The 26,408-nt window shown below is 54.2% G+C and overlaps 2 protein-coding genes across 7 annotated transcripts in view; one reads left to right on the forward strand and one right to left on the reverse strand.

Annotated features, from left to right (window-relative positions):
- The first annotated feature begins 1,553 nt into the window (after positions 1-1,553).
- On the forward strand, positions 1,554-9,351 carry RELT (RELT TNF receptor). 6 transcript variants are annotated; one of them, XM_027714316.2, is made up of 11 exons: positions 1,554-1,606; positions 4,040-4,097; positions 4,630-4,716; positions 4,793-4,947; positions 5,029-5,114; positions 5,355-5,588; positions 5,927-6,007; positions 6,094-6,175; positions 6,262-6,435; positions 6,519-6,639; positions 8,207-9,351. In XM_027714316.2, the coding sequence occupies exons 2-11, from the start codon at positions 4,053-4,055 to the stop codon at positions 8,243-8,245; spliced, it is 1,104 nt and encodes a 367-aa protein (XP_027570117.1). In that variant the 5' UTR covers positions 1,554-1,606; positions 4,040-4,052; the 3' UTR covers positions 8,246-9,351. The 6 variants fall into 6 exon arrangements, with proteins under 6 accessions (XP_027570117.1, XP_027570139.1, XP_039244704.1 ...); XM_027714338.2 differs by lacking the exon at positions 1,554-1,606 and adding an exon at positions 1,738-1,800; XM_039388768.1 differs by lacking the exon at positions 1,554-1,606 and adding an exon at positions 3,543-3,571.
- A 4,072-nt stretch (positions 9,352-13,423) lies between these two features.
- FAM168A (family with sequence similarity 168 member A) overlaps positions 13,424-26,408 on the reverse strand; it is a 35,439-nt gene continuing 22,454 nt past the window's right edge. Inside the window, exons 2-7 of the mRNA XM_027714361.2 lie at positions 22,601-22,681; positions 19,569-19,694; positions 17,746-17,888; positions 16,326-16,500; positions 14,936-15,065; positions 13,424-13,697 (exon numbers count right to left, since the gene is read on the reverse strand). Of these exons, the coding sequence (XP_027570162.1) occupies positions 14,953-15,065; positions 16,326-16,500; positions 17,746-17,888; positions 19,569-19,694; positions 22,601-22,681 (638 nt within the window). The 3' untranslated portion in view covers positions 13,424-13,697; positions 14,936-14,952. The remainder of the gene's footprint in view (positions 13,698-14,935; positions 15,066-16,325; positions 16,501-17,745; positions 17,889-19,568; positions 19,695-22,600; positions 22,682-26,408) is intronic.

Here is a 26,408-nt window from a genome sequence, read left to right on the forward strand (position 1 = left end):
TTCGCAGCCTGGGCAGTGGGACGAAGGCACTGCTGCATCTCCTGGATGAGGACAAGCATCTTCACATTCCCCACCGAGGGTGGCCCTACACTGGGTGTGGGGACCCTAAAAATGAGACTTTCTGGACAAACCCTCCCCCATTTGCCCTTTTTTCCTCCCCATTTTCCTGCTTTCACCTCAGGGTCCAGGTGAGACCGGTGCTCCCAGACCGGGACACCCTGTTGTCCCCATGGGAGAGGTGACAACGGCGGTGGCAGGGATGAACGGGGTGAGTGAGTGACGGGAATGCCATGGAGCCATCTGGGGGGTGGGGGTGTGCTATAAATTGGGATGATAAGGATATTTTGGGAAGGTTGGAACGGGATTTCAGTCACGTGGAGGCTCTTTGTCATTAAAGGTCACCCGTGTCAGAGTGAACCCGGCGTGGTCTCGTCCTTCCCTCGGGGTGGGGTGACAGGAACAGGGTGAGGAGCTCCCTCCGCCCACTGGCGTCACTGGGAATGCCACCCACTGGTGCCACGTGGGATGAAGAAACCCTTCCCACTGGTGGGGTGCAGCTGTTCCGTCCTGGATAGCCCCAAGGGGGATGTCGGGGGAGGGATCCCTCCCTTGTGCCACAGAGCACTGGGATGTGTCCCACTCCCTGGCTGGACAAACAGGGGACAGCTGGTCCTGGGGAGCACAGGGAGGTGGAGGGATCACCAGGCTCAACTGCAACCGCGGTGGCCCCAATGTGGGAAAACTGTTCTCTAGGGAAGAGGGTGAGGCCAAGATTCCATGTGCTGTAGGAAAGTTGGGTGCAGCACCCACGGATTGCTTTTCCCCCTCGATTTCCCTGCTTTTTACCCCCAATTTCCCTGCTTTTTACCCCCGACTTCCCTGCTTCCCCCTCCAATTTCCCTGCTTTTTCCCCCCAATTTCCCTGCTTTCCCCCCCCGATTTCCCTGCTTTTCCCCCCCAATTTCCCTGCTTCCCCCCCTCGATTTCCCTGCTATTTCCCCCGATTTCCCTGATTCCCCCCCCAATTTCCCTGCTTCCCCCTCTGATTTCCCTCCTTTCCCCCCCCGATTTCTCTGCTTTTTCCCCCCTCCCTATTTCCCTGCTTTCCCCCCCGCCGATTTCCTTGCTTTTTTCCCCCGATTCTCCTGCTTTCACCCCAAGATCCAGGCGAGCCCAGTGCTCCCAGAGCAGAGCACCCTGTCGTCCCCATGGGAGAGGTGACAACCACGGGGATGAACCGGGGTGTCCCCAACCCCATAAGGGGACGGGAAAAAAAAAATCCTTATTTTTGTTTTTTTAAAATCCCTTCTGGGAAGGCAAAAATCACCCCGATCCGATTCCTCGCGTTTTCCCCCCAAAACCCCAAGGAGGGCGGGATAAAGCGCAACATTCCCAAATTCCCGCAGTTCCCGGGAGGTGGCGCTGCCGCGGCGCTGGGATAGGGGGCGTGGCGAACGACAAAGGGGCGGGGTGTTGTGCGTGACGTCACGGAAAGGGGGCGTGTCCTGTGGTAATTAGCACGCCCTCCCCCGGTTCATTCATAAGGAGGAGGCGCGACCAACGGGGCGGCCCCGGGGGGAGCCCGGGGGGCTCCGCGGCGGGGCAGGTAAGGGGCACCCCCGGCCCACGGACCCCCCTCTGCCCGGGGGGGCTCGTCCCGAGCCGGAGGGCTCGGGGTCCTTCGCCTTAACGGGGTTAATTCCCCCTTGGAGCGATCTGGGAATGCGGCTGCTGCAGCTTTGCGTTGTGCGACGGAGCGGGGGGTGCTGGTTTTTGGGGTGCCGGACCCCCCGATTTGCGGTAAAAAAGGGTGGAGGGGTGTTGCCTTGGGTTTGTCGCTAAGCAGGGCATGGGGGGAGCTTGGAGTGGGGGCGGTGGGGACCCCCCGGCGGGGCCGGGAGGCTCCGGCTGCGGCAGCGCCGAAGTAGGTTAAAATAGAGGGTGGAGAGGGGGAAAAGTAGGTTAAGGAAAACTCGGCAGTGGCTGCCTGGGAAGAGGGATAAGGATTGGGAATCGTGGCGGGTCTTTTTTGCTGCCGGGAGCTGGAAAATCCCAGGGCTTGCAGCCAAAAAGCCCTGCGGGAGCCGGGATGCTGCGGTGAGGGGCTGCCCCCCGAAACTGCGCTGGGGTGAGAGGCTGCCCCCCAAAAATTTGGCTGGAATGAGGGGCTGCCCCCCAAAATTGGGCTGGAATGAGGGGCTGCACCCCAAAATTGGGCTGTGATGAGGGGCTGCACCCCAAAATTGGGATGGAACGTGCCGCTGCCCGGGTTTGGCGGGATCCCAGCGCTACCTCTGGGATCAGTGGATTTTAATGCTGGATATTTGTGGCGGTTCCGCTATTCCCACAGCTCCGAGGGGGCCCCAGGGGAGGCGACAGCGCCGAGTTTCGCTCCATCTGCCGGACAATCCCCTCCTTGTCCCGCGCTGCCTCCAAGAGCTGCTCCCCGAAGTTTTCCCGAACAGTTGCTCCTTTCTAGCTCCGTTTATCTGCAGGAGCCATCGGCTGAAACCCTGTTCCCGCATAGGGAGGGAAACCCAGGAATCCCAGTGGGCAGCCTTGGATTACAGGCTCTATTAAAGCAGGAATGGGAATAAAAGGCTTCTGTGACCCAGAGGGATTTTGGGGGAGGGTTCTGAAACCAAGTCACCTTTCCTGCTGCTTTTGCATCGATGCACCAGCCAGGTGGGGCGTGGGGGTGCTGGAGGTCCCCAAAAAGCAGGTCTGGCCCCGATGGGGTTATTTTTTGGTTTCCCATGGTTTTTAGAGGGACAAATTATGTTGGATTTAGGAGTTTCAGGGCTTCTCTCTGCTGTACCAGGGCAGCCGGGCATCCCATGATCCTGCCTCCCACATCCCCACCTGGGATGGCCCCTGGAGGCCTCCAAAACCGGGTGATGAGCCCTGGGGTGGCCGTGACTCGGCAAAGCTCCAGTGCCAACCAGGAGCTGGCACCCTTTGATCCTTGTGCCTCCTACATCCCTATTGGTCACCTAAGGGATGTCCTTAATCCCTGGATTAAGCCTGGCCTCAGATCTGCTTTACCTGGGGCCAGCCCTCTTTCTGCTGGGGTTTAAATCCCTTTGTGGGCATCTGGAATTCTCAGGGGAGCCGGGATGCTCCGGCAGCCTGGGATGTGCCAGCCTGTGGCATCGTTCCCGAGGTGCTTGAACCCCACAGCCCCAGAGGATTAAAATGCTTCACATTAGGCTTGAACTCGAGTTTTACTAGTGATGGCTTACAGTTTTTCTCCCTCTATGCTTGAGGGGCACATCCCAAATGCTGGGGGGATTCCAGAGGTGGGCTGGTTGGCTCCATGCTGGCATCTGATGGGGGGAGGAACTGGAGCACAGAGAATGCTCATTTTGGGTTGTCCCAACCCACATCCCAGAAATACCTGGCTCAGCGCCCCCAGTACCCCCTCTCATGTTTAATGAGCTGCATCTCAGGTCACTAATTAGTACAAACTCGTCAGGCAGAGGCTGTACCGAGGCTCCCAAGGACCGTGACGACCGGGGGAGTTTCCATGCGGGCGGCAGGATTTCCATGTGGAGCCTGGATCCGGGTTTGGGTTGTTGGTTGTGTTTTTCCTTCCTTCCCCCCATCCCCTGTGCTCTCAGCTTAGATTTTAATTTTATATTTTCTTGTGGGAAACACCTTTTGTTCCACTCCAGTTTGTGTTTAAATATATATTTATTTCCTTTTTAGTGACTTCATTTCCTTGTGGCAGGTGCACAAGGATTTCCTCCGGAGCAGGGAAAACCTTCCTTTAACTTTATTTAGTGTCATCTACTCCTTGCATGGATGGTGTGACTCCATTGCAGGGGTTGGTCCCTCTCCAGTTTGGGATGGAGTTGGGATCTGATGATGCCAGGCACCCCATAAATCCTCCAATAAAGCTTTTTTGGGGGATGGTGCAGGGATATTTAGGCAGATGCTTTAGAGCATCCTAGTGGGGGGAAATAGGGCCCCCAAATTGCTTCTCCACTGGGATTTTCCCTGGATGATGATCCCCCCCCCTGTGCTCCCCCTTGGGCAGGTGTCCCCTGGTGATGAAGAGGAGCGGGATGCGCTGGTGGCTCGTTACTGTCCTGGGGGTGAGTATGGCCTGGTCCATCCATTCCCATCCCATCCTTGTGCTTCTCTGCCTTTGGCACCTTTGATGCTCAAACACCACCCCACAGCCACAGCAGGGCATCCCAAAACACTTCCTACCTGGAAACTTGCAGCACTTGGGGAGATGCTCAGTTTGGATTGAGGGGTATTTTCCCACACACACATTCTTTCTGATCCTCTTCTTCATCAAATCTTCTTCCAGGGCAGGGACTGATAAGGAAAGTGGCATCTCTGGGGCCACATTTGCATCCATCATGTGATGGGTTGGCATTTGTGATGGGTTTGTGACCATCATATCATTGATGATGGTTTGCCCCCATCATGTCACCAGTGAAGGGTTTGCATCTGCCATGGTCCAGGGCACAGTTTTGCCTCCACCACGTGGCCCATGATGGGTTCATCTCCACCTCATCACCCCTCCTCCTCCCCTGGAGCCACATTCCCACTGGCACAGGCCTTGGAGCAGCGGCAGAGCCGGACCAGCCGGCGCTGAGCTCTTTGCTTCTCCCACAGGTGCTGAGCAGACTCGTGGGGGCCGAGAGCTGGAATTCCCGGGAGCACAGGACACCGGGATGCCCTCCCGGGGAGGAGCCCAGCGGGGTAAGCCGTGCCCCCCGCGGCACATCCACATGGATCGTGATCCAGCCATGGCTCACCCCCCTCTCCCTCACCGCAGGATCCAGGGGGGACGTGCCGAGCTTGTCCCCCCGGCACCTTCTCCCTGGGGGACACACCCTGTGCCGCTCACACCCGGTGCCGGGCCGGGAACAGGATCCTGGTGGCCGCGGGGACAGCGGGAAGTGACAGCCGGTGCGGAGCCTGCCTGCCGGGGTGAGCCCGGGGACGGGACACCGGGAACCCCCGACCCCGCTCCCGGCCGGATCCTGACCCTCCTGCCCTCCCGCCCCGCAGGTTTTACAGCCCCGAAGGGGAGAGGGACCCCCGGGGCCGGTGCCTGCCCTGCGCCGCTGCCCCCCGCAGCACCCCGGGGTGCCCAGGTGGGTGCTGGAGCTGCCGGTGCCACCCCGGGTTCGGGGGGGACGGCAGAGTTTGTGTTCGCCCCTGGGACGCCGCAGGATGTGCCCCCCTTGGGATGAGCAGTGATGTCCTGCCGGGATGTGGCAGCTGGGAACGACTTCTGCTTCCCTGGGCTCCAGCTGCAGCAGGGCTCCTGGGAAAATGGGATTGAATCCCAGGAAAGCCGCTCCCTGAGGCTGATCCGGTGCCTCCCCCCCCAGGCCGGCGGCGGGTCCGCAGCCCCGAAACGCCGGGACGGGCACTGGGAACCAACGGGACACGGGTGACCCCGAGGGGAGAAGAAGAGGAGGAGGCGGCGGCGGCGCAGGCGGCCGTGCTGACCATCGTCCCGGTCTTCTGTGCCATGGGATTGCTGGGAATCCTGGTGTGCAACCTGCTGAAGAAGAAGGGGTACCACTGCACCGCCAGCAAGGAGCCCCAGCCCGGCGGCACCGGTGAGCCTCGGCTGTGCCGTGCCACCGTCCGGTGATCCCACATCCAGCCCCCCTCACATCCAGCCCCCCTCACATCCAGCCCCCCTCACATCCAGCCCCCCCCACATCCAGCCCCCCCCACATCCAGCCCCCCCCACATCCAGCCCCCCCCACATCCAGTCCCCCCACATCCAGCCCCCCCACATCCAGCCCTTCCACACCCACCTCACCTCAGCCCATCCCTGCGGCTCCTGGTCCTCGTTGTCCCAGGGCACCCTGCTCGTTTCATCCTGCTTTTTTTGAGGTGCTTTATCCCCCATCACCGAGTCCTGTCCCCGCCCCCCAAATTCTGCCCGCAGGTCCCAGCTCCATCTACCAGCTGGAGGACGCCAACGAGGACACCATCGGGGTGCTGGTGCGGCTCATCACTGAGAAGAAAGGTCAGGGGGGGTCCCTGGAGGGGGAAAAGGGGGTGACATGGGCCAGACCCCCGTGACCCCCCTTCCTCGGTGTCTCCCGCCTCCAGAAAACGCGGCGGCGCTGGAGGAGCTGCTGAAGGAGCATCGCAGGCAGCAGCTGATGCCACCGAACTGGGCCCCCCTGCATAAGTAAGACCCCCCTCGGGGCCGCGCTGAGGACCCCCCGTGGTGGGACCAACCCCGTGGTGATGGTGGCATCCCCCCCCTGTCCCCAGGCTGCACCTCCTGCCGCAGTTTGCCCCCTCCTGTCACCACCAGCAGCACCCGCACACGGTGCAGGGCCCGGCCCCCTGCGCCCGCTGCACACAGAAGTGGCCGGAGGTGCTGCCACCCCCCGGGGCCACCAAGGTCCCCAAACCCGGCGAGGTGACCATCCTCTCCATCGGCAGGTGAGCAGAGACCCCCTCCAGCAGGGTGTGTCCCCTCCCCAGGGTGGGACAGGCTGATGTGACGCTCCCCCCGCCCCCGGCAGGTTCCGCGTGTCCCGGATCCCGGAGCTCAGGAGCGAGGCGGGGGCTGAGCCCCTCCGGGGGCCCCTCCCCGGCAGCGGGATGAGACCCCCGTGGCTGAAAAGCACCGACGGCCCCCCCGAGGTGAGGGATGAGGTGTGGAGGGAGAGTCGGGGGGAGCCCTTGGAGGGGAAAACTGGGACTTCTGGAGGCTGGAGAGGGGTGCATATGCTGTGAAACCTAATGGGGGCATCTGGTGAGGGGTGAGGCTGGAGCAGCCCCATCACCCCCAGGCCTCTTCCAGTAGCTGGGAGGCTTAAAAAAAACACTTTAAAAATTGATCACCCCTTTATTTTCACCCCCCTGTGTTTCAGGTGTGTTGGGGGGGGCTGGTGGGTAGGTGCTGATGCCCAGGGGTGCTGCAGGGACACACTGCTGGTGGCCCCTGGGGTGTCCTGCAGCAGCCGGGGACTTGAATACACCCCCGTGTCCCCCTTAATACACCCCCGTGTCCCCCTTAATACACCCCCGTGTCCCCCTTAATACACCCCCGCATCCCCCTTAATACACCCCTGTCCCCCCTTCGTGCTCTGTACCCCCCTAAAAGCAGGTATGCAACAGCACATTACCATATATTTGCATGTGTGGTCGTGCCCTACATGCGGGCAGAAGGCTGTGCAGGGGGGTATGGCCACTTCTGTATGTGCAGGGACCTCCACATCCCCCCCCCACACACGCTCTGGGGACACCAAGGCAGGAGCGAGGGGGTGTCCCACACTGCGGGGTGACACGAGGTGACACGGGGTGGCACAGCCAGGGGGCTGCTGGTGACTCATGGGCAGCTGCTCGGGCTCACGTGTCCCTGAACACGTTCCCCCCCCCTTCCCGCCCTGTTCTCCCTCCCTGCTGCCCGTGCTGGTGGCCACGTGTGCCTGGCATGGAGGGGGGTGGGACACAGTCCCATGGAACACTGCAGGATTGGGACAGAGGAGATTGGAAGCAGGGAAAGGCCCTGGGGGTGCTGGTGGCAGTGGATGGACACGAGCCCGGGTGGTACACAATGTGTGTGACCCACAGTGTGGCAGCAGGGCCAGGGCACTGCCTGTCCCTGTGCTGGCACTGATGGGGCACCTCCAGCCCTGGGGGCAGTTCTGGGACCCTCAGACAAGGACTGGAGCGTGTCCAGGGAAGGGAATGGAACTGGGAAGGGGCTGGAGCAGCAGGAGCAGCTGAGGGAGCTGGGGGGGCTCAGCCTGGAGAAAAGGAGGCTCAGGGGGGACCTTCTGGCTCTGCAACTTCCTGACAGGAGGGGGGAGCCAGGGGGGGTTCGGGCTCTGCTCCCAGGGAAAAGGGACAGGAGAGGAAACAGCCTCCAGTTGCGCCAGGGGAGGGCCAGGTTGGACATCAGGAGGAATTTCTTCCTGGAAAGGGTGGTCAGGCACTGGCAGGGGATGCCCAGGGAGGTGGTGGAGTCCCCATCCCTGGAGGTGTCCAAGGAAGGCCTGACCATGGCACTCAGTGCTCTGGGCTGGGGGACAAGGTGGGCATCAGGCACAGGGGGGGCTTGGTGATCCCAGAGGGCTTTTCCAGCCCCGGTGAACCTGGGATTCCGTGTGTTCACACCCACACACGTGTTCACCCCCGCACACGTGCACGTGGAGCTCTGTACATGTGCCCCCCTCACCCGTGGTCCATCCCTTGTCCTCCACAGGTGGCTCCTGGCCCAGGGGTGGCCTCGGGGGGGCAGTGACACCCACACAGACCCCTGGAGGACACGGGGCGTTGTGTGAGGCCAGTCCCACTCAGAGCCACGAGGAGCTGGAGGTGCAGCTCAGCCTCTGCTCCTGCCACCGAGGTGTCCAGTGGCAGCACAGCAAATCCAAGGTCCTGCTCAGGTGGTGGGAAGGATTCCCCGTGCCGAGGTCCGGCGTGGCAGCCTGACGGACACGATCTCTGGGAGCCACGGCACAGCTCCACTGGGAGCCACTGGATGACGTCCATGGTCACCTCCTGGGTCTGTTGAGCTGAAGCCCCTCCAGGACCACCACGCGCTCCTGATTTCCCTCCATCACCAGCTGCCAGGATAACGACAGTCACTGGATCACGGGATAACTCCCAGCTCGCCAACAACCCCACTGGGCATGGATTGCTCTGGGCAAAGCTGGTCTCCTGCCTCCATCCACCCTCTATCTGAAGTCTCCATCAGCCCAGGAGAACACGGTGGGGACGCTTCCCATGAAGGCCATACACTTCACTTCCCACAGGAGCTGTTTCTATAGGATCACATTGGGATCATCGGGACAACCCACCCAAGGTTGGGCTGGAGACCATCAAGATCCACCATCGCCCCAGCAATGGGTTCATGGCCCACCCCATTCACTTCCCCCACCACCTCCCTGTGCCAAAAAAAAAACCACCCCGACCACCAAACCCCGTCGGGCTTCTTTTATTTATTTCTTTCTTTTTTTTTATTATTATTTTTTTTTATTATTGACTTTTTTTTTTTTGGAAACATTTTCATCGTTCTCGAATGTTCTACATCTGACAGGAAACATCGGACAGTTACAAACTCTTGGCTGGGATCTGTCAGGGAGATCACAAAACCTGATCTTCAGAACCAAAACCAGAACAGAAAACAAACAGGAAAACAACCCCGAATTCCAGATGGACAAACTGAGACTTGGGGGGGGGGGCCTCTCCAGGGCAGCAGCTCCAGGCCATATTCCCTCCACACCATGGAGGCTTGGAAGACGTGGTTACTCTTGGGTTTAAATTCTTTTTCTTTTGGTATTTTTTTGGAGATTTTTTTTTTGTATTTATTTTTGTTTAAAAGATCCAATAATATTTAAAACCGAGCTGGTCTGGAGGTCAACGTGATTTAAAATTAATTACAAAATGAATGACATAAAAAGAGGGGGAGGAGCCCACGTGGGTTTGCTCCGTGCTCTGGGAATTGGGAGAGCTTGGATGTGATCCTGGATCCCATTGCCTCATTTTCCCTCCCTCACCATGCTTCCCGATGGATCCCGACCCTACAAATCCCTTCCCTTATCCCAAACCCTAGGAAAACTCCCCAGCTCCATCCCTTGCAGGAGGACACAGGGAGGCTGCAGATGGCCTTGTTGCATCAAGATTATTCCCTACAAACAGCCCAACTGAGCGTTTCCAAATGGGAATTGCTGCCCTTAGACCACAGATTTTCCTATTCCTGCTTTGCCAACATTCCCACAAATTACTGGAGAATCTACGAGTGCAACATGCCACAAAAACGCCTTTTCCAAGCCTCCCAAGCTCTATAAAAGGGTTTAATTTCTTTTTTCTTTTTTTCCCTATGGGAATGCCAGCACACAGCAGAGAATATCTGAAAGCTGCTCCTGCCTCAGGAGCTCCTGGCAAAGCCAAGGGAAGATGGGCAGAGGGTCACCACGTTTTGGGAACGACAGTTGGAGGGCCTGAAAATATTGGCAATTAAAAAATAAGCCCAAACTCCCCCAAACCCCCCCTGGATTTATGGGTATCCAGTGGCTCTTATTGCTCTTGTTGGCTGGTTGGATTTTCCTATCAAAAATAAAGCCCCAAATGTGGGTTTTCCACCCCCCTAAAAAAAGCAAGATCGGATTTCACACCCTCCAGCTGGGAACCACGTCATCCCAAATTCCCTGGGGGAATGCAGGGCATGGCAAACAGGGTGGGAGGGGGCTCTGGAAAGGACCATATTCCGGTGGCTGTGGGAAAACCTGATCCTCTGAACATCCACCATTAAAGCAAACCCCTTAAATTTTAACACTTCAAGGAACTGCAAAAACTGGGTTATTCATTATCCATAAAATCCAGGAGCAAATCCTTGCCTGGAGGGCTCAGCCACTTGGAGGCGTGAAGGGTTTGGGCTCCAAGGGGGGGAGGGGTCACCACCAGGACTGATATTCCTATTTTTCCCCCCAAATCTCACACTAGAGCTGGTGTTTTAAAGCCAAGATAAAGGCAGGGATGGGTTAATGGTGGGAACAGCGGGTTGGGAGTTATTTTCCCTCCTCTTTAGCTGGAATTTTAATCTCAGACACTTCCCTGGATGGTTTAACCCCTCCTGCTCTTCCCCACTAATCCCGGGGCGATGGAAAACCCTTTTCCATAATCAACATCAGCAAAGCTGAAATATTTGGGAAGCTGGTGGCCCCCCAGCACTGTCCCCACCCAAGGGAGGCTGTGACCTCCCCAGGACCTTCCCTCAAGCCATGGAGAGGAGGAGCCCAAGGAGAGGACTTGGGATCAAGGGAAGGGCAGGAGCGTCTCCCCACCAGCACAGCCCCACAGAGCCGCCTCGGGAAGGAGCTTCCCAAGCCTGGCACTGTGTGGAGGCCCCAGAGCCAAGTGGTGGCCCCAGAGCCATGTGGTGGCCCTGGAGCCACGTGGTGGCCCAAGTCTAACCCAGCCCTGGGTACCAAAGGTCCTCAGTGAAGCCTCTGGCCCAAGAGGTGCCAAATATTTCCCCTCTCCACACTTGGCTGAGTTAATGAGGATTTCTGCCTGGGAATAACAGGGTGAGGAGCTGCTCTTGATCTCCTCAAAGGGGTTCAAACCCAACTGCCCATCTGAGTGGGAACACTGGGTGACCCTCCGTGTTCAACTCCTGGAGCTTCCTCCCCACTTCTAGTGTTCTTTCCTTTCAGGAGAAAGCCCAACAACTCCTTCCCAGCCATGGACCAAAATTTTAGGGGTTGTCCCTAAAGTCCTGAAGGGTGTCTGGGATAGTGGGAGGGTGGTGCCTGCTGGGAAGGGTCCTCTGCACAGCCTGGGCTCTGATCACAAAGCTTGTTGGACCCTTTTCTCCTTCTCCTTTCCTTCCCGAAGTGCAGCCCAAGGGTGCACTTTCCCCAGCCCACAGGGATGTCCCCTCGAGCTTGGGGAGGTCAACCAGAGCTTTGCTCTGGATTTCCATTAAAAATCCAGCAGCACTTCCATTAAAAACCAGCAGAACCAACCAAACAACCCCCCACAGAGGTGCTGCTGCCAACACCCAACCCGACAGAGCAAACAGTGGCCGGAAAAGTCCTCCTGGATCCCTAAGCTTCTTCCTCCCCATCTGGTTCACACTCAAGGAGCTCCAGGAGCTCCTCCCAGTGGCAGCAGAAGCCAAGATGAGAGACACCACCCAAAGCAACAAGAACAGGTCACCTTCTCTTCCAAAAAGCTCTCCAGCCTGACCTCTACACCTCCACGGAGGGTACAGGTGAGCCTCCAGAGCCCTCAGGTCCATCAGGAGACGTGATCCAGGCACGACCAAAGCGGAGCACCCAACACTGACAACACCACACACGGGTCAGAAACCCAAGGCAGGCAGTGCCCTGAGGGATTCCCATCCCCAGCTCCAAACCTGACCTCTCCAAAGGCTCTGGATTTGACAGCCTCAAAGCCCAAGGAGCAGGAGAGTTGCCAACAGGGAACACTTTTGGCACGTTGAGGGAAAAACCAAAACCCAACCAAGTGTTTCGCCTTGGAAAAGAGAAATAAATAAGCAAAGCCTCGTTTCTAAACTGGGTTTAGTGAGAAGGGTTTAAAAATAAACTGGCCACAAGTTGCCTGCAAACACAAACTCCCTCTGCTGCTCTCGAGACAATGTATTGCTCTACTGGGACACCCCAAGGTGGGACATCTTCGTGTCCTTGTGTCCCTGGCTGAGCCAAACCCCCCAAAATCCCCCTGGTGCCCACAGCCTGGTGTGACCACCGTCCCCCACCCTGCCCCATGTCACCTGGGGATCCCTTCCCTGCTCCCACCTTTGCTTCCCGGGAGGAAGGCGACGTGTTTATTGCTATTGCTTCCTCTCCTCCCACATCTCCCCTGGCAGAGCAGCCAGAATTCCCACCCCTTCCGGCCCTTCTCCACGGTGCTGGTGTTTGTGCTTGGATGGACATTTCTCCTGGAAGTCTCAGAGCCCAAGGAATGGGTGGGGGCACCTCAACCCTCAAGTTTGGTCTCAGCCCTGCCAGTGACACGGGTGGAGGGTGAAGCCACCCACCTTCCCCTCACCCTGCCTTGAAGACTCGTCTCCATCAACCAGACGCCCTTTTCCCACACCACCATGCTCTGGAGAAGCTCTTCAGACCAACTCCTGGATCTAGACAAGCTCTTTAGACCAACCTTGGACCTGGACAAGCTCTTCAGAACAAACACTGTACTCAGAGAAGCTCTTCAGGCCAACCTTGGATCTAGAGAAGCTCTTCAGACCAACCCCTGAACTCAGAGCTCTCCAGACCAACCTTGGATTTGGAAAAGCTCTTCAGACCATATCCTGAGCTCTTCAGACCAACCTTGGATCTGAAGAAGCCCTTCAGACCAACCTTTGGACCTGGAGAAGCTCTTCAGACCAACCCTGGGCCATCTCCTTGCCTCCTTCCCCACCTCTCCCCTTCTCCCTCCCGCAGCCCCAGGACGTGGCTGACAGGGAGCACCTCATTTTCCCAAGCTGCTCCCAGGGCACGTGTCCCTTTCCATCAGCCACCATCCATTTTCCCAGTTGGAAGAGCAGCCCAAGGCCCCCGCCGGTGACCAGTCCTCGCCCTCCCTACGACAAAAGCGCTACCCACATTTATATCCTCTTACTCCTAACAAAAAGAAAGGATGAGTTCAGAATTCCACTGCAGATTTCGAACCTACCACGACAGCTATTCTGGAAGACACCAATTTTGCTCGGAATACGTGACGGAAGATTGAATAATTGATCATCTCAGACTAAAAAAAACCAAAAAACTGGGAACAAACCTGCCTGTCTAAAGAAAAACCAGCGCTGTGCTTTTCACAGTCCCCCGAACATCAACCACGCTGCAAATCTAGGCTCGGGCAACGACGACGACGACAGAAGGAGAACCCAAAAGAACACGAAGTGGGGGGATCTTTGCACCACTCAGCTGGCAAAGTGAAGATTCTGAGCTTTCCAAGGACCAAAGAGAGAGAACTTTACTATTGCTCGGTGTCAGTCATGTGTGTTACACGATTTATGTGGGAGGGGGACGGGAGGGGAAAATCAAAGAGAGGCAGAAGATTAGAAAAAGCAGCTTTTACAAAAACCACTAAAGGATGCATAAAGTGACCCTTGCACTCGGTTTGTTGAGTTTTGTTCTTGCAAACAGACGAGGTGCTGCGGCCCAGAGGCCGGGGCACCGATGTAAGACTTGTGGAGTTGCATACAATGTTTGATTCCGGATCTGGGAAAGAGAAAACACCCAAAAACAGGGAGTTAGAAGCAAGTTCTGGAAGATCAGGGCTGTTCTCTGCACTCCTGCACCACGTAGAGACAGTCCATATGGAATTTAACCATCCCTGAGGACAATTCCTTGAGCTCAGTGGTGGGATCCAATGCCAAGGATATGAAGATGGGATGCTCCCTGCTAATTGCCCACCAAGGAGAGATTTGGGATAAGCTCAGGGCTGGGTGGGATCTCCGCTGACTCCCAGTGTTCCCATCAACTGCGTTAATTGGACACCATGAACGAGGAACAAGCAGCTGGGATTTCTGGGATCCTGGGCATGACAGGGATATGCAGTAACCCTGGGATTTCTGGGATCCTGGGCATCACAGGGATGTGCAGTAACTCTGGGATTTCTGGGATCCTGGGCATCACAGGGATGTGCAGTAACCCTGGGATTTCTGGGATCCTGGATATGACAGGGATGTGCAGTAACCCTGGGATTTCTGGGATCCTGGGCATCACAGGGATGTGCAGTAACCCTGGGATTTCTGGGATCCTGGGCATGACAGGGATGTTCAGTAACCCTGGGATTTCTGGGATCCTGGGCACCACAGGGATGTGCAGTAACCCTGGGATTTCTGGGATCCTGGGCATGACAGGGATGTTCAGTAACCCTGGGATTTCTGGGATCCTGGGCACAACAGGGATGTGCAGTAACCCTGGGATTTCTGGGATCCTGGGCACCACAGGGATGTTCAGTAACCCTGGGATTTCTGGGATCCTGGGCATGACAGGGATGTTCAGTAACCCTGGGATTTCTGGGATCCTGGGCACAACAGGGATGTGCAGTAACCCTGGGATTTCTGGGATCCTGGGCACCACAGGGATGTGTAGGAACCCTGGGATTTCTGGGATCCTGGGCACCACAGGGATGTGCAGCAACTCTGGTGCTCATGGACAGGACGATCTCCCAGATCATCAAGGGAGATCCACTTTTAATAGAGAAAAAACCCCATATCCCAGTGATGGGAGGGACTCTGGATAAGGGAATGCAGCGATAGGACAAGGGGGAATGTTTTTAAGTTGCCAGAGGGGATACTGGGAAGAAATTCCTCCCTGTGAGGGTGGGGAGGCCCTGGCACAGGTTGCCCAGAGAAGCCGTGGCTGCCCCATCCCTGGGAGTGTCCAAGGCCAGGCTGGCTGAGGTTTGGAGGTTAATTTATGCCCAAGGGCAGAGCAGAGGGATCACTCACATGGATTGGCCAGTGGATTACCAGTGTGGAGGTACGTAGCTGTAGGTGGGGGTTCCTTGAGCCCTGTACGTTGGCACGGACACGGGATGTGCTCCAATGGCGGTGTGTTGGGGGGTGGTCAACAAGGTTCCTGCAAGGGAAACACGGATCAAGGAGAGCTCCCTCAGGGAAGTGGTGCCCATCCCAGGGGCAGGAACAGCACCAGCTGCCTCCTTTTAGCTTTTCCATCATCCCAAATATTTTTCTGCCCGTGAGACCTCACTGGAAGGTGTTGGCACTTGTGGTTGGGATCAACCAGTGCCACGAGTGGAATAAACACACCTGAAGCTCCAGGGTGTTTTCCATGGTACTTTTGGTCATCTCCTTGTCTTTTTAAGGGTTTTCCATGTTGTTTTGTTTTTTTCAATTTTCCTTGTCCCTAAAGACCAGCCCAGCTGACCTGCTGACATCGTTTACCCGCTGAAGGCACTGGGCTAAACTACAACAGGAGATCTGAAACACCCAAGGATCAAACTCAAAGGGAGAAGGGATGCAAAGGGAGGTGAGAAAAAAACCCCAAGAGCTCTTCCAGGGAAACTTGGGAAGAGCTTTGCCACTCATCTCCCAGGAGTTCTTTTGCTTCCTTTAAACCCCCAGAGCCTTGGGATGCAGCAGGATTGATCCTCTCCCAGCCATGAAGGCACTGCCTGGTGTAACCTCTTTTTTCAGCCAGAGGAATTTTAAGCTGGAATTTGCACAGTGCCTACATGGGAAGGGAGAACAGCCCTGGACTGCTCCGTTCCCAGAGCAACTGGGTGCTCAAACCAAATTCCTGGTTTCTGGGTATCTCTCTACAAATTAATGGAAATCTAACACATCCCACATGCATTAATTAATCCACTTCTCAGAGTAAGCGACAGTAAATATCTCCAAGTGGTTCCTGTCACACCCCTGCCTGCTTGGAACAGGGCTTGCATCCCATAATAGGGCCCTATTTCCCAGCCAGTGCAGATGTAAAAGGATGAATGATGCATTTCTTGGCATAATTCAATATACAATAAGAATTGTTAATGAGAGAAATACAGGCTTTGGAAACAAATAAACCCAGCCCACCACGTGCCAGCAATCCAAGGAATCCTGCACATAAAATGTGGAGGAATTGGGAGAGAGAAACCAAGGATAATGTTGAACAAAAACAAGGCCATAAGAGCCCTAAAAAAAGGGAACTTGAGGAGAGAAATCCAACTGTTTGGAGCGGACAAGCCTGGGGATTCCCGTACTTATGGGACAGTCAGAGGAAAGAATTTAAGGCTGGGAATTTTTCATCTGGGATAAGTCTCCTGCACGGGCTGCCTGGATACATCCCACCGGGAGATGGAAGTGCGGAGCGTGGAAAGACTTCCCTGCTTACCTGCTGACATGGCCATGGTGGTCCCGGCGACCATTCCCATGGCCACTCCGTTGGTCCTGGGCGCGGCCACCGGAGCGGGATAGATGGCCGACGGGATACTGTTGGGCTGGACCACGGTGGTGTGATGGATGACGTGGGGCTGCGCCGCGTACACCGGCTGGGTGTAATAAGCTCCCTGGTGGAGAAGGAGGGGAAAAAACCCACCGTCATTCCATGTTTTTACAGAGCCTTCCCAACCTAAACGATCCCAGGATTCAAGCGCTGCCAAAGGGCTGGTGTTTCCCGGGGTGTCTCTCCCGTGACTTGGGAGACCTGGGCAAGGAATGGTGAAGCTGACCCTGTGGATGTGTGGGATGGATGGAGGCAACAGGACTGAGGGGGGATCAGCATCACGGATCAAGGAGTCAATCCACTGGGGACAAACCACCATTTGGTGGGATGAAACAGGGCCTGGACACCAAGACTTTGGCTGCTGGTGTGGAAAAGGAACAAGAGATGGAAGAAAAGGACAAGTGGCTCTTGGATGATCCTGAGATGCTTGTTTGGGATGTGTATCATCTCCTTGGGTTTCCAACAGGGCCCCAAAATCCAGGCTACCCAGACTCAGAGACTCTGGAAACAAGGGAATAAAAGGAGCCAACAGAAAAAGCTCCACACCCAAAACAGTGAAGGGCCTGAAACATGAGGGACAGAAAGGCCATCCCCAGGACAGGCAGCTCCAGCACTGCTGGAGAAGTTGATCTTTGGACATGAAAGAGGAGAGGAAAAGCCAGGGAAGCTGAAGGGCCAGATGGCTCTGGGAAGCTCATGATCTTCAGTGGGAATGGGAATTAAGGTGGTTTTTGGAGGACATCTGGCCTGAACTGCATCCCTGCAGAGGCTCTTGGCCCCAGCACATGGCTGGAGGTGGTGGCCGTGCAGCAGCAGGGAAGGTGGGCCTGGAAATCCCATCCAGGTGCTGAGGGAAGAGCTGCTCCGGGAGGACACGAATCCGGGTCGTGGCTGGTGCTGGTGAAGGGGACACAGGGGAGGTGGCAGGAGGGTGATGCCAATGACCAGCAGCAAAGGGACCTTGGGGTGACCCGGACTCACCCAGGGCCTTGGGGAAGAGCAGCATTTGAGAGCTGGGCTGGGTGGGGAGAGCCGGGTGCAGGGATCATCCAGGACTATCCCTGGCAGCCAGTGTGATTCAAGAAGAAAGGTCCCAATTCCCAGCGGGGCTGATCCATGGGGATGTACCCTGACATCCAACAGAGGAGGCAGGAGAGACACCCCACCATCCCGAGGCCCCACTACGAGCTTCTCCATCCCGCACGGGCGTGGGGGCTCAGCCCTGGGAGCCGAGGAGATTCCCACAGGGAGCTTGGAGCTGCGTTGGGATGTGGTGGGGAGGCCCCACCCCCCGGGAGGCCCCACCTACCTGTGTGTACAGGTTCTGCTGGGGGTAGGCACTTCGGATGGGGTACATGGCAGTCTGGTACGGGTTGGGAGACGGCGAGTAGGGAGGAGGAGCGTTGTTACTCTGGGTCGGTGGCACCTTGTAGGGAGTCCCTGCGGTGTATCCTGGAAAAGACAGGAGTAATCCCGGCTTTAGGCTTGGATTTGCAGCGGCAGAGCTAGGCCACATGCACGTGAGGAGCTCGGGGTGCTGGTCATGGAGCACTGGCTGCTCCCTGGGCATGGAGGGACACATCAGCATCTACTGATATCCCATGGAGAAGGATTTGCCCAAAGGAGAGGCTGCTCCACCCCTGGAAGTGTCCAAGGCCAGGCTGGACAGGGCTTGGAGCAACCTGGAATAGCAGAAGGTGTCCCTGCCCATCACCAGGGTTTGGAACAAATCCCTTCAAGATCCCACACCATTCCAGGATTCCAGGATTCTGTGACACCCACCAGGGGAAAATGATGTGTGCCTTGAAATATTTCATCCCTTGAAGGCTCTGTGATCCTCACAGGGCAGATTGGAATTGTTCTCTTTCTTCTGCTTGGATTTAAGGAAAAGGAAATGCATCCCCTGGTCTTGCCCATTATCCGGAGCATCCAAGTCCCACACTGAGACTTTATCAAAGGCCTAAACAAACTTAAACTCATTTTGCAGCATTTAGGAGAGGCTGAGTACGTGGGGAATACTCTAAAATGAAGGATCCTGGCAGGGAAGTACCATAAAACCTCATGGAAGGTGCAACATCTAAAGGAGGTGTGACCTGCCCTGAGGATGGGATGTCACAGCACCTGAATTCCCAACCTTTAGAGGCTCCATTAATTAAACATTATTGCTTAACTGCTAAATGGGGAAAAACCCTCAAGAATACTTCCAAGCTGTGCTTTTTTTTAGATAAATTAAAAAAAATTAAAGCCTTCAGCCTCTTGTTTTTCCATCTAGTGGATTTTTTTTTTCAATTCTGGATTTGTTTTCTCCAAAAAAGATCTTGGGAGCTACCAGTCCTCAGCACCTGAGGGGTGCCTGGAGATGGGGACAACAATGAGCCTTTAAGCTCCAGTTTCTGTTAAAATTGCTGATTTCACCAAACAAGATCTAATTTTTTACTAATTACAAGCTGGGATTTTTCCAAATATTCACAACTTGGTCAAATTTGGCCTGGTGTGAATTTAGGCACCATGTCCCAGGTCCCCAAAGAATTGTAGGGACATCCCTTTTCCAAGAGAAAGCCTCCCAAAGGCTTTTAAAAGGTTCTGCCTTATCAGGAAGCTTATCAGCCCTCCCAGAGGAAATGTTTGTCCTCCTCAGGGATGAGATTCCAAGGCTCCACCTGGAAAAGCCTGTTTGACAGTGATCCCTGAACAGCATCTCCTCCCCCTGCTCAGCCAGAATTTCAGCCCTGTCCCTTGAAAATCAGGCTTTAGTTTGGAATTCTTTCCATTTAAAGGGAGTAGGAAATAATGTCCCTTTGGAGATAAACACCAGGTCGCTCCTGGGGACCAAAGAGTTGAGGGAGAGGTTTCACCTTCTCCACTTCCAGGAGAATTCCTCCTCTGGAGGAGCAGCAGGAGGGTCAGTGCTCCCCTTTCTCATGGCTTTAACACATCCATCAAGTCCAGGATGGACCAGGCTTGGAGCAACCTGGGCTAGTGGAAGGTGCCCGAGACAGGAAGGTTGGAAGGAGATGGTCTTTAAGATCCCTCCCAACCCAAATACGATCCCAAATGACCCCATTTCTAAATAAACACCCAAAAGGGGCCCAGATCAGGCAATCAAACCCCAGAAAGGAAAGGTGTCTTTACTGAAAGCTGCAGAAGAGGCCTGGTAGGTTCTGTTCTCGGTGCCGGTGTCCACCGGGAGGTGGAAGGTGCCCTCGGTGGCACAGGACGAGGAGGTCTGAGGCCAGGCTTGCTTCATCAGGAGGGTGGCTTGGGTGGAGGCAGAGAAGAGGAGTCACACACAGCAGTGGAGAGACAATTCCCACATTTATGGAATCATTTTGCTGCTCTTTCCCTTCCACTCCCACCTATTACGGACAACAACTGAGCTGAGGGACCTGCAGATCTGTGTCCACCATCCCTCCCCAGATGTCCCCTCTGTCCCTCCAAACCAGCAAGGGCTGCCCTCGGCCTTGTGATTCCCAGCAGGAAAACGGGCTGAGCCTCGGGCGCGAGGCATTTTATTCCCAGGAAAACCCTTGGAGGCACCACCACTGGTTGCTGTGACCGTCCTGTCCCAGTGTTGGGTGGTCCTCAGGAACTCTGGGAAGGCCAGCAGTGGCTTTGGGCAGGTCTCCCTGTGTCCCAGTTTGCGGAAGAGTATTTATGGTGCCAAGGAAAAGAATCCAGAAGAATCTCAAGAGCCAAACCTTGTGGGATTTGAGGAGGGACCAACAGAATGCAGGCAGGACAAAGCTTGGAGCAACCTGGTCTAGTGGAAGGTGTCCCTGCCCATGGCAGGGGGTGGAAAGAGATGATTTGGAAGGTCCTTTCCAACCCAAGCCAGTCTGGGATTCTGTGAAACCAGGAGGTTTGTGGGAAGTGAGAGATCCAAGCCCAGTTTCTCTTCCACTCAGGCACTGATCACTTCCTGCTCCAGCCTCACCCTCTCCCAAAGCTTTGGGAGTGATGAAGGATTTCCAAGCTGCCTGGTTTATTTTCCATGGCACACTGCACTCAGCAACATCCCACTGGAGACCCAACTCCAGCCCTGGGACAGAAACACTCCTTCCCTTCTGCTTTTATTCAGGATCAGATTCTTTTTTGCCTCTGGATTTCCCAGAGGTTTTTTAATCTCCGAGACTGACACAATTTATTTGCACTCAGTCCTTCCTCTGAGGTTTTCCCTCTCCACATCAAACCCATCACAAAATCCAGGTAATTTGGGGTGGAGATTCCCACGTTCTGGACATTAAATCATGGATTCTTGGAGAATCCATCACTTAAAGCTACACAGAAGGCGAACCAAGGAGGTTTCCAGAACATTAATATCTCCTGGTCCTTTGAAGAGCTGCAACTCTCAGGGGTCACAAGCCAGCTATGATTATTTAATATCACTTTAAGGGCCACCTCCAACCAGTGTCTTCTGGATTTGGTTTTGCCTCCCACCTTAAAATAAATAAAATCAAGAGCTTTTATTCCTTATCTGTTTAATCCATGTGGGAACTGAGCAAACAATGTGAGCTCTGGGTCCCTGCAGAGGACCCTTAGTCATACTGAAATGGGAAAAGAAAATCTATGAACCCTTCCAACCTAACCCATTCCAGGATTTCAGAGCCTCCATCCCGTCCCACAATTCCTGATTTTGGAATACTCTTGTTCTGCAATGCAAGGGCATTGCTGTAAACCGTCCTTCTCCCCTGCATTATTAATAAGTGCAACTAAAGGCTCCAGGAGGAAAGTGTGTGTCCTACTTTCAGGAAAATAAAAAGAGAAGCCTTGATGAAGGGAGTTAAACCACAACAACCACTGTGGGAAGGCAGAAAGCCTGGGAGGGAACAGGCAGCTTAATGAAGACATATATTATTTTATTTTTATTGTGTCTCTGCAGCAGTGATTTGAGATGCTCGTTTTTACCAACTTAAAAGGCCTTTTTTTGGAAGAACAGTATCCTAAAAAAATCCTAAATAAATGCTGGTTTATTGCAACCAGCAGAGTTTGCAATGCTGGGGGTGTGCCTTGTGTCTCTCCCTCTAAAAACTGTGGAAAAAAGCAACAGGAAAATCACACAAGGCAGGAACCTGAATTGGAATTCGTAGAATCCCAGAATATCCTGAGCTGGAAGGGACCCACACGGATCATGGAGTCCAACTCATCCTTTTCCTTGGGAAAGGCTCTTTTGGAATAAACTGGTGAGGAATTTATCCTGTTCTGGGGCTCAAATATCAGCAAAAATCCACCAGAAACCTGACACTGGGAGAGGGAAGGGATCAGAGCTGGCTCCAGGTCCCTATTCCTACAGTGCCAATCCCAAGAAGAGTCATAGGATCCTACAATGGTTTGGGCTGGGAGGGATCTTAAGGATCATCCAGTTCCAACCCTGTGCCGTGGCGAGGAACACCTTCCACTCCAAGCTCCAGGCCAACATTCCAGAACGCTGCAGGATTTACATCCCTGGCTGAGCAGGGAGGACGTTGCCAGGCTCTGGCAGGACAAGCTACTAATAAATTTATGGGCTTTTTCTTAGTCTGTGGAGCTCTTTTCCCTTTATTCTTCCAGTGGTTTATCCTCCGGGGGAATTTCAGGGTGGCCAGCGCAGGGACAAAACTCATTTCTGAAGGTTTTTAGTGGGAAGAAATGCAGCTAAAGACCTTCCCAGAAGCACACCAACCCAAATAAAACCCAACAGATCCCTGGGAATACCAGGGGAAAATGAGATTTTATGGGGAAGAAAGCATCTGGTGCTGCCAAAGGGGAAGAAGAATTCCCAGATTTGGCCCAAGTTTGTGAAGGACAGGAGGAGACACGGGGACAGACTCTGGCAGTGCCACGGGAAAGACACGGCATGGGAGATCCAGACCCCAAACAGGACACAGCTCCTGATATTCCTGCAGCTGTGGCATGGAAGGAGAGCAGGACACACATAGAGAAGGGAATCAGTGCCATCAATCTGCTGATATCCCAGTGCTGAGGGCTGCAAAATTCCTGGGATTCGTATCAAGATATAATTCCTGGCTCCAAAGTGCTTTGCAACACAGACAAATATTCCCAAAGGAAGGTGTGAAGGGAAGACCAAAGGAAGGGAAGACCCCCAACAAAGGCTTCTTCCCAGGAAGCGATTGGCTGACAAGCACACGGAAACTGCTGGAATTCCCTCCTCCACAGAGGGGTTTTACCTGGAGCGTAGCCGGGGCTGCTGGTCGGGTACATGTTGGGGTTGTAGGCCGGGGCAGCCGTGGGATATCCCGTAGGATAACCTGGAATGAGACCAAACAAATCAGGATTTTTATCAACAGGCAGCCAGGATAACACCCCTGGAAAGTAACAAACATGCGTGAGCAGAGAGGGAACGGGCACAGTTGGGAGGGAAAACACGGCTGTATTCCCAGCATGTAGGAAAAACTGGGAATGTCCATGTGACATCATCAATATTTCATCCTTATTCCTGTAGAAAATGAGGGCAATGACCAGAATGCAGAAAACAGGGATGTGCACTGGGCTTGGAAGAAAAGCACTGAGGAAACACATGCTCTGAATGTTGAATTCAACCATGGAAAACCAGCTTGGAAAGGTTTTCCTTGGCTGCACGGCAGCATTGGCAGAGCTCAGCACCCAGCCCAGCGCTCAGCGCTCCCATTATCCAGAGTTTCCTGCTGAAGGGATGCTGTAGGAAAACATGCCAGGCTTGTTTTCACTCCTGGCTGCACAAGTGCCATCCCGGGAGGGCCCCGATTCCCTGCCAGGCCACCTGGAAGGAACGCGCGCGGCAGCTCCGACCCCTCGGAGCTGCAGGAGGGGATTTAATGGGCTCTTTGGAAAAGGCTTCAGTTTTCATCAGCTTCACTTGGATGGGTCATGGAGAGTTCAGGGAGAATCACCTGAGCAGGGTTGGACAGACTCTGAGTGCCCCACACCCAGTGCAGGTGTCTGATCCAACTCTCACTCCACGGAAGTTCTTGTTCTCTGTGGATTCCACAGACAAAAACCTCCCCACCTTAGGCTGCTCCATTTTCAGAAAATCATGGAATACCCTGAGTGGGAAGGGACCCACAAGGATCATCCAGTCCATCTCTAGGACACCCCAGCAATCCCCCCCTGTCCCTGAGGGTGTTGTCCAAGGGCTCCTTGAGCTCCGGCAGGTTTGGAATTGCCCAACCTGGGGAGCCTGTTCCGTGCCCAACCACCCTCCGGGGGAAGAACCTTTCCCTGAGATCCAACCTGACCCTCCCCTGGCACAGCTCCAGGCATCCCTTCAGATCCCATCCCTTGTCATCATTCTGCTTTGGTTTCCTTCCATTTCTTGGAAGTCTTCCCCCTGGAAACAGCAACACCTGGATAACTCCATCCCTTCTCACGTGCTCCTGCACAAATCCCTTGGACAGACCGAGCAGGACACATTAATCCTCCTTTTCTGGTGGAGAATTTGGCTTTGCTGACCTTGCCACCACGGTTTGTCCCCTTGGACATCATCCCAGAGCAGAACCAACCCAAGGGTGACAAAGTGACCCTTGGAGAGGCTTCCTTCCCTCAGACACTGCCAAAAAAGGCTGGAAAGATTTAATTAGCAGTCAATTCATACTCCTCTTTTTTTAATATTTTAGAACATTAAAATATTAAAAATATACCAGGTCTGGCCTCCCCCTTTCCGAGCGTCCACACAATGCCATTGGAATCTCTCCCTCCACGCCCCAAATCTCTTCCACCACGTGCCAATTCCTAAACCCCGTGGCCAAATTCTGAGGTTCACTGGAATAAATCTCAATCACCACTCGTGGCCACTGTAGTGGAATAAATGACTGTGTGTTCTACCCTCTCATTTTCATCAGGGATATGTTTGGCTTCTAAATCAGGTTAATTAAAAATTGCTGGAGTTAATGTTGGCTAAGCAGCAGTTTAACAGTTTTTTTTTAGGCATGAAACTCCGTTGTTGTCGTACTCAGGAATATCTGAAGCCTTTCAGCAATCAAGGAGCTCCTCAGAAGGTTATTTGCAGCCCCAGTGATTGCAGGTGGAACATTAATGATGATCCTCAATCACAAATATCCTGCTCACCCTCCACTTCATTAGAAGAGAATAATTTCTTCTCCAGGACATTCATCATTCCACAGTCTTCCCATTTCCCCCACGATCCCACTTTCCACCCTGACCTGCCTGGCCAGGAGTGTTAAACCAACTCCACTTCACTCCAAGGGTATTTTCCCTAAAATTCTCCCAGCTTGACACACAGTCCAGTAGAATCCCAGGATGGTTTGGGTGGGAAGGGACCTTAAAGACCCCCTAATTCCATGGGCACAGGTGGTGACGGCTGTCCATGTACCCTGCTCTTCCATGAGGGATGGGATCCAGGTGACAAAACTCATGGAGCACCAAGAGGTTCTCCTGATCTTTGCAGCTGGATAATCCCCCCAGACAAGTCCTGAATCCCCTAATCTTTAATAACAGTCCTTAACTGAGTCTGAACCAAGACAAACATAGTCCTGGATGGCCACGAGTTCCATCTGAGGCACCACCAGCACCTGCTGGCAAATCCAGCAAAAAAACACCTCTAAGAGCCACCTCTAAAAAAAACACCTCTAAACCCAGCTCAAAAAACCACCCCCGAAATTTCCAATACTGGGGGGTTTTAGAAAAATCAGCTTGAAATAAATCCAACCACTCTCAGACCGCAGGAAAACTGTGGCTTTGGGAAAGGTTTTCCAGCCAGACACCTATTGAGACTCCAGGGTTATTGTGGGCAGGTGGAGACAAATGTGTATTCATGGAATTATGGGATCATTGAGGTTGGAAAAGACCTTTAAGGCCATCGAGTCCAACCCAGCACTGCCAAGGCCACCGTGTCCCCAAATGCCACATCCACACCTATTTTAATTGGGACTCAATCACTGGTCCTTCTCCTTTTTTGGGGGGTTAAAGGGCAAAGAGAGATGGGGTTTGTTTCTTGGCTCTTCTTCATCCCTCAAATAACCCCAAACAAGCCTCCTCATGGAAGCAAAAGCTGTAGTCCCTCAGGATGATCCACATTCCATGGGTGTCTGGATCCAAGAATCAGGAATGGGCTCAGGAGTGTCTGATTTTCCCCCTGGAAACCCCAGTTCCTCAGACAGGCCCTGCTCCCTTCCTGCCACATCTTGTCACCTTGAATCAGAAATAACAAGCCAGAGGATCAAACCCCCTTGACGTGAAAATATCAGGGACAGAAGGAAAACATCCTTTCCTTTCTCCTTGTATGGATTTGCCCCTGAAGGGCCCCTGGCTCTGCTGGGCCTTGTGATGATGCAGAAACAGAAAATGAGGTGAAAACACATCGAACAAAATTGATGAGACTCCTCGCCCAAGAAATCAAAAGTTGTTCTCTGCCTTTATTTTAATTTAATATCATCTCCACAATCAATAGGAGCAAGGAAGCCAGTGTTCATTTGATGTTCTCCCCAGGGAAAACACACAGCTCTGGGAAGAGCTGCTGCAAAAACTCCAACAAACAACCAGGAGCACGTGGGGCTGCAGCAAGGAGGTGTTTTAGAGCTACCTTTAATTTTTCATGTATATTTTTCAGATTTCTGGGCTGTTCTCTCCAGCTCTGCTCACCCCTTTCCTTCTTGGTGTGATGCTGCTTTGGATTAATGGCTTTTAGGCTCCCTCTTTTTAGAAGATGAATTGTAAAGGGGTTCAGGAAGTAGATTTTAAAAGAGAGGTTTAAGTGCCTTTGGGGTCAGATCAGGGGTGGAATCCCCATCCCTGAAAGTGTTCAAAATCCCTGCGGATGTGGCACTTGGGGGACATAGGTCAGTGGTGGCCTTGGCAGTGCTGGGGGAGTGACTGGATTCAATGATCCTAGAGGACTTTTCCAACCCAAATAATTCCCTTATTCTGTTTTACTAATTCTCCCCTAAACCTCTGCAAACCAATTTGTTTCTGCTGAGCTTCGAAGCTGCAACAGCCCCAGGAAGATTTTGCCTCAGCCAGATGAAGCCAAAGTATTTTCCC

Source organism: Pipra filicauda, unplaced genomic scaffold, assembly GCF_003945595.2.
Source record: "Pipra filicauda isolate LSUMZ 115617 unplaced genomic scaffold, ASM394559v2 scaffold686_size154363_pilon, whole genome shotgun sequence".
NCBI lineage: Eukaryota > Metazoa > Chordata > Aves > Passeriformes > Pipridae > Pipra > Pipra filicauda.

Excerpts from the sequence above, each read along its gene's own strand:
- RELT (XM_027714316.2), top strand. The coding sequence starts at position 4,053 with ATGAAGAGGAGCGGGATGCGCTGGTGGCTCGTTACTGTCCTGGGG. Across the intron at positions 6,008-6,093 it reads GCTCATCACTGAGAAGAAAG|AAAACGCGGCGGCGCTGGAG; the intron begins GTCAGGGGGGGT and ends TCCCGCCTCCAG. Across the intron at positions 6,176-6,261 it reads AACTGGGCCCCCCTGCATAA|GCTGCACCTCCTGCCGCAGT; the intron begins GTAAGACCCCCC and ends CCCTGTCCCCAG.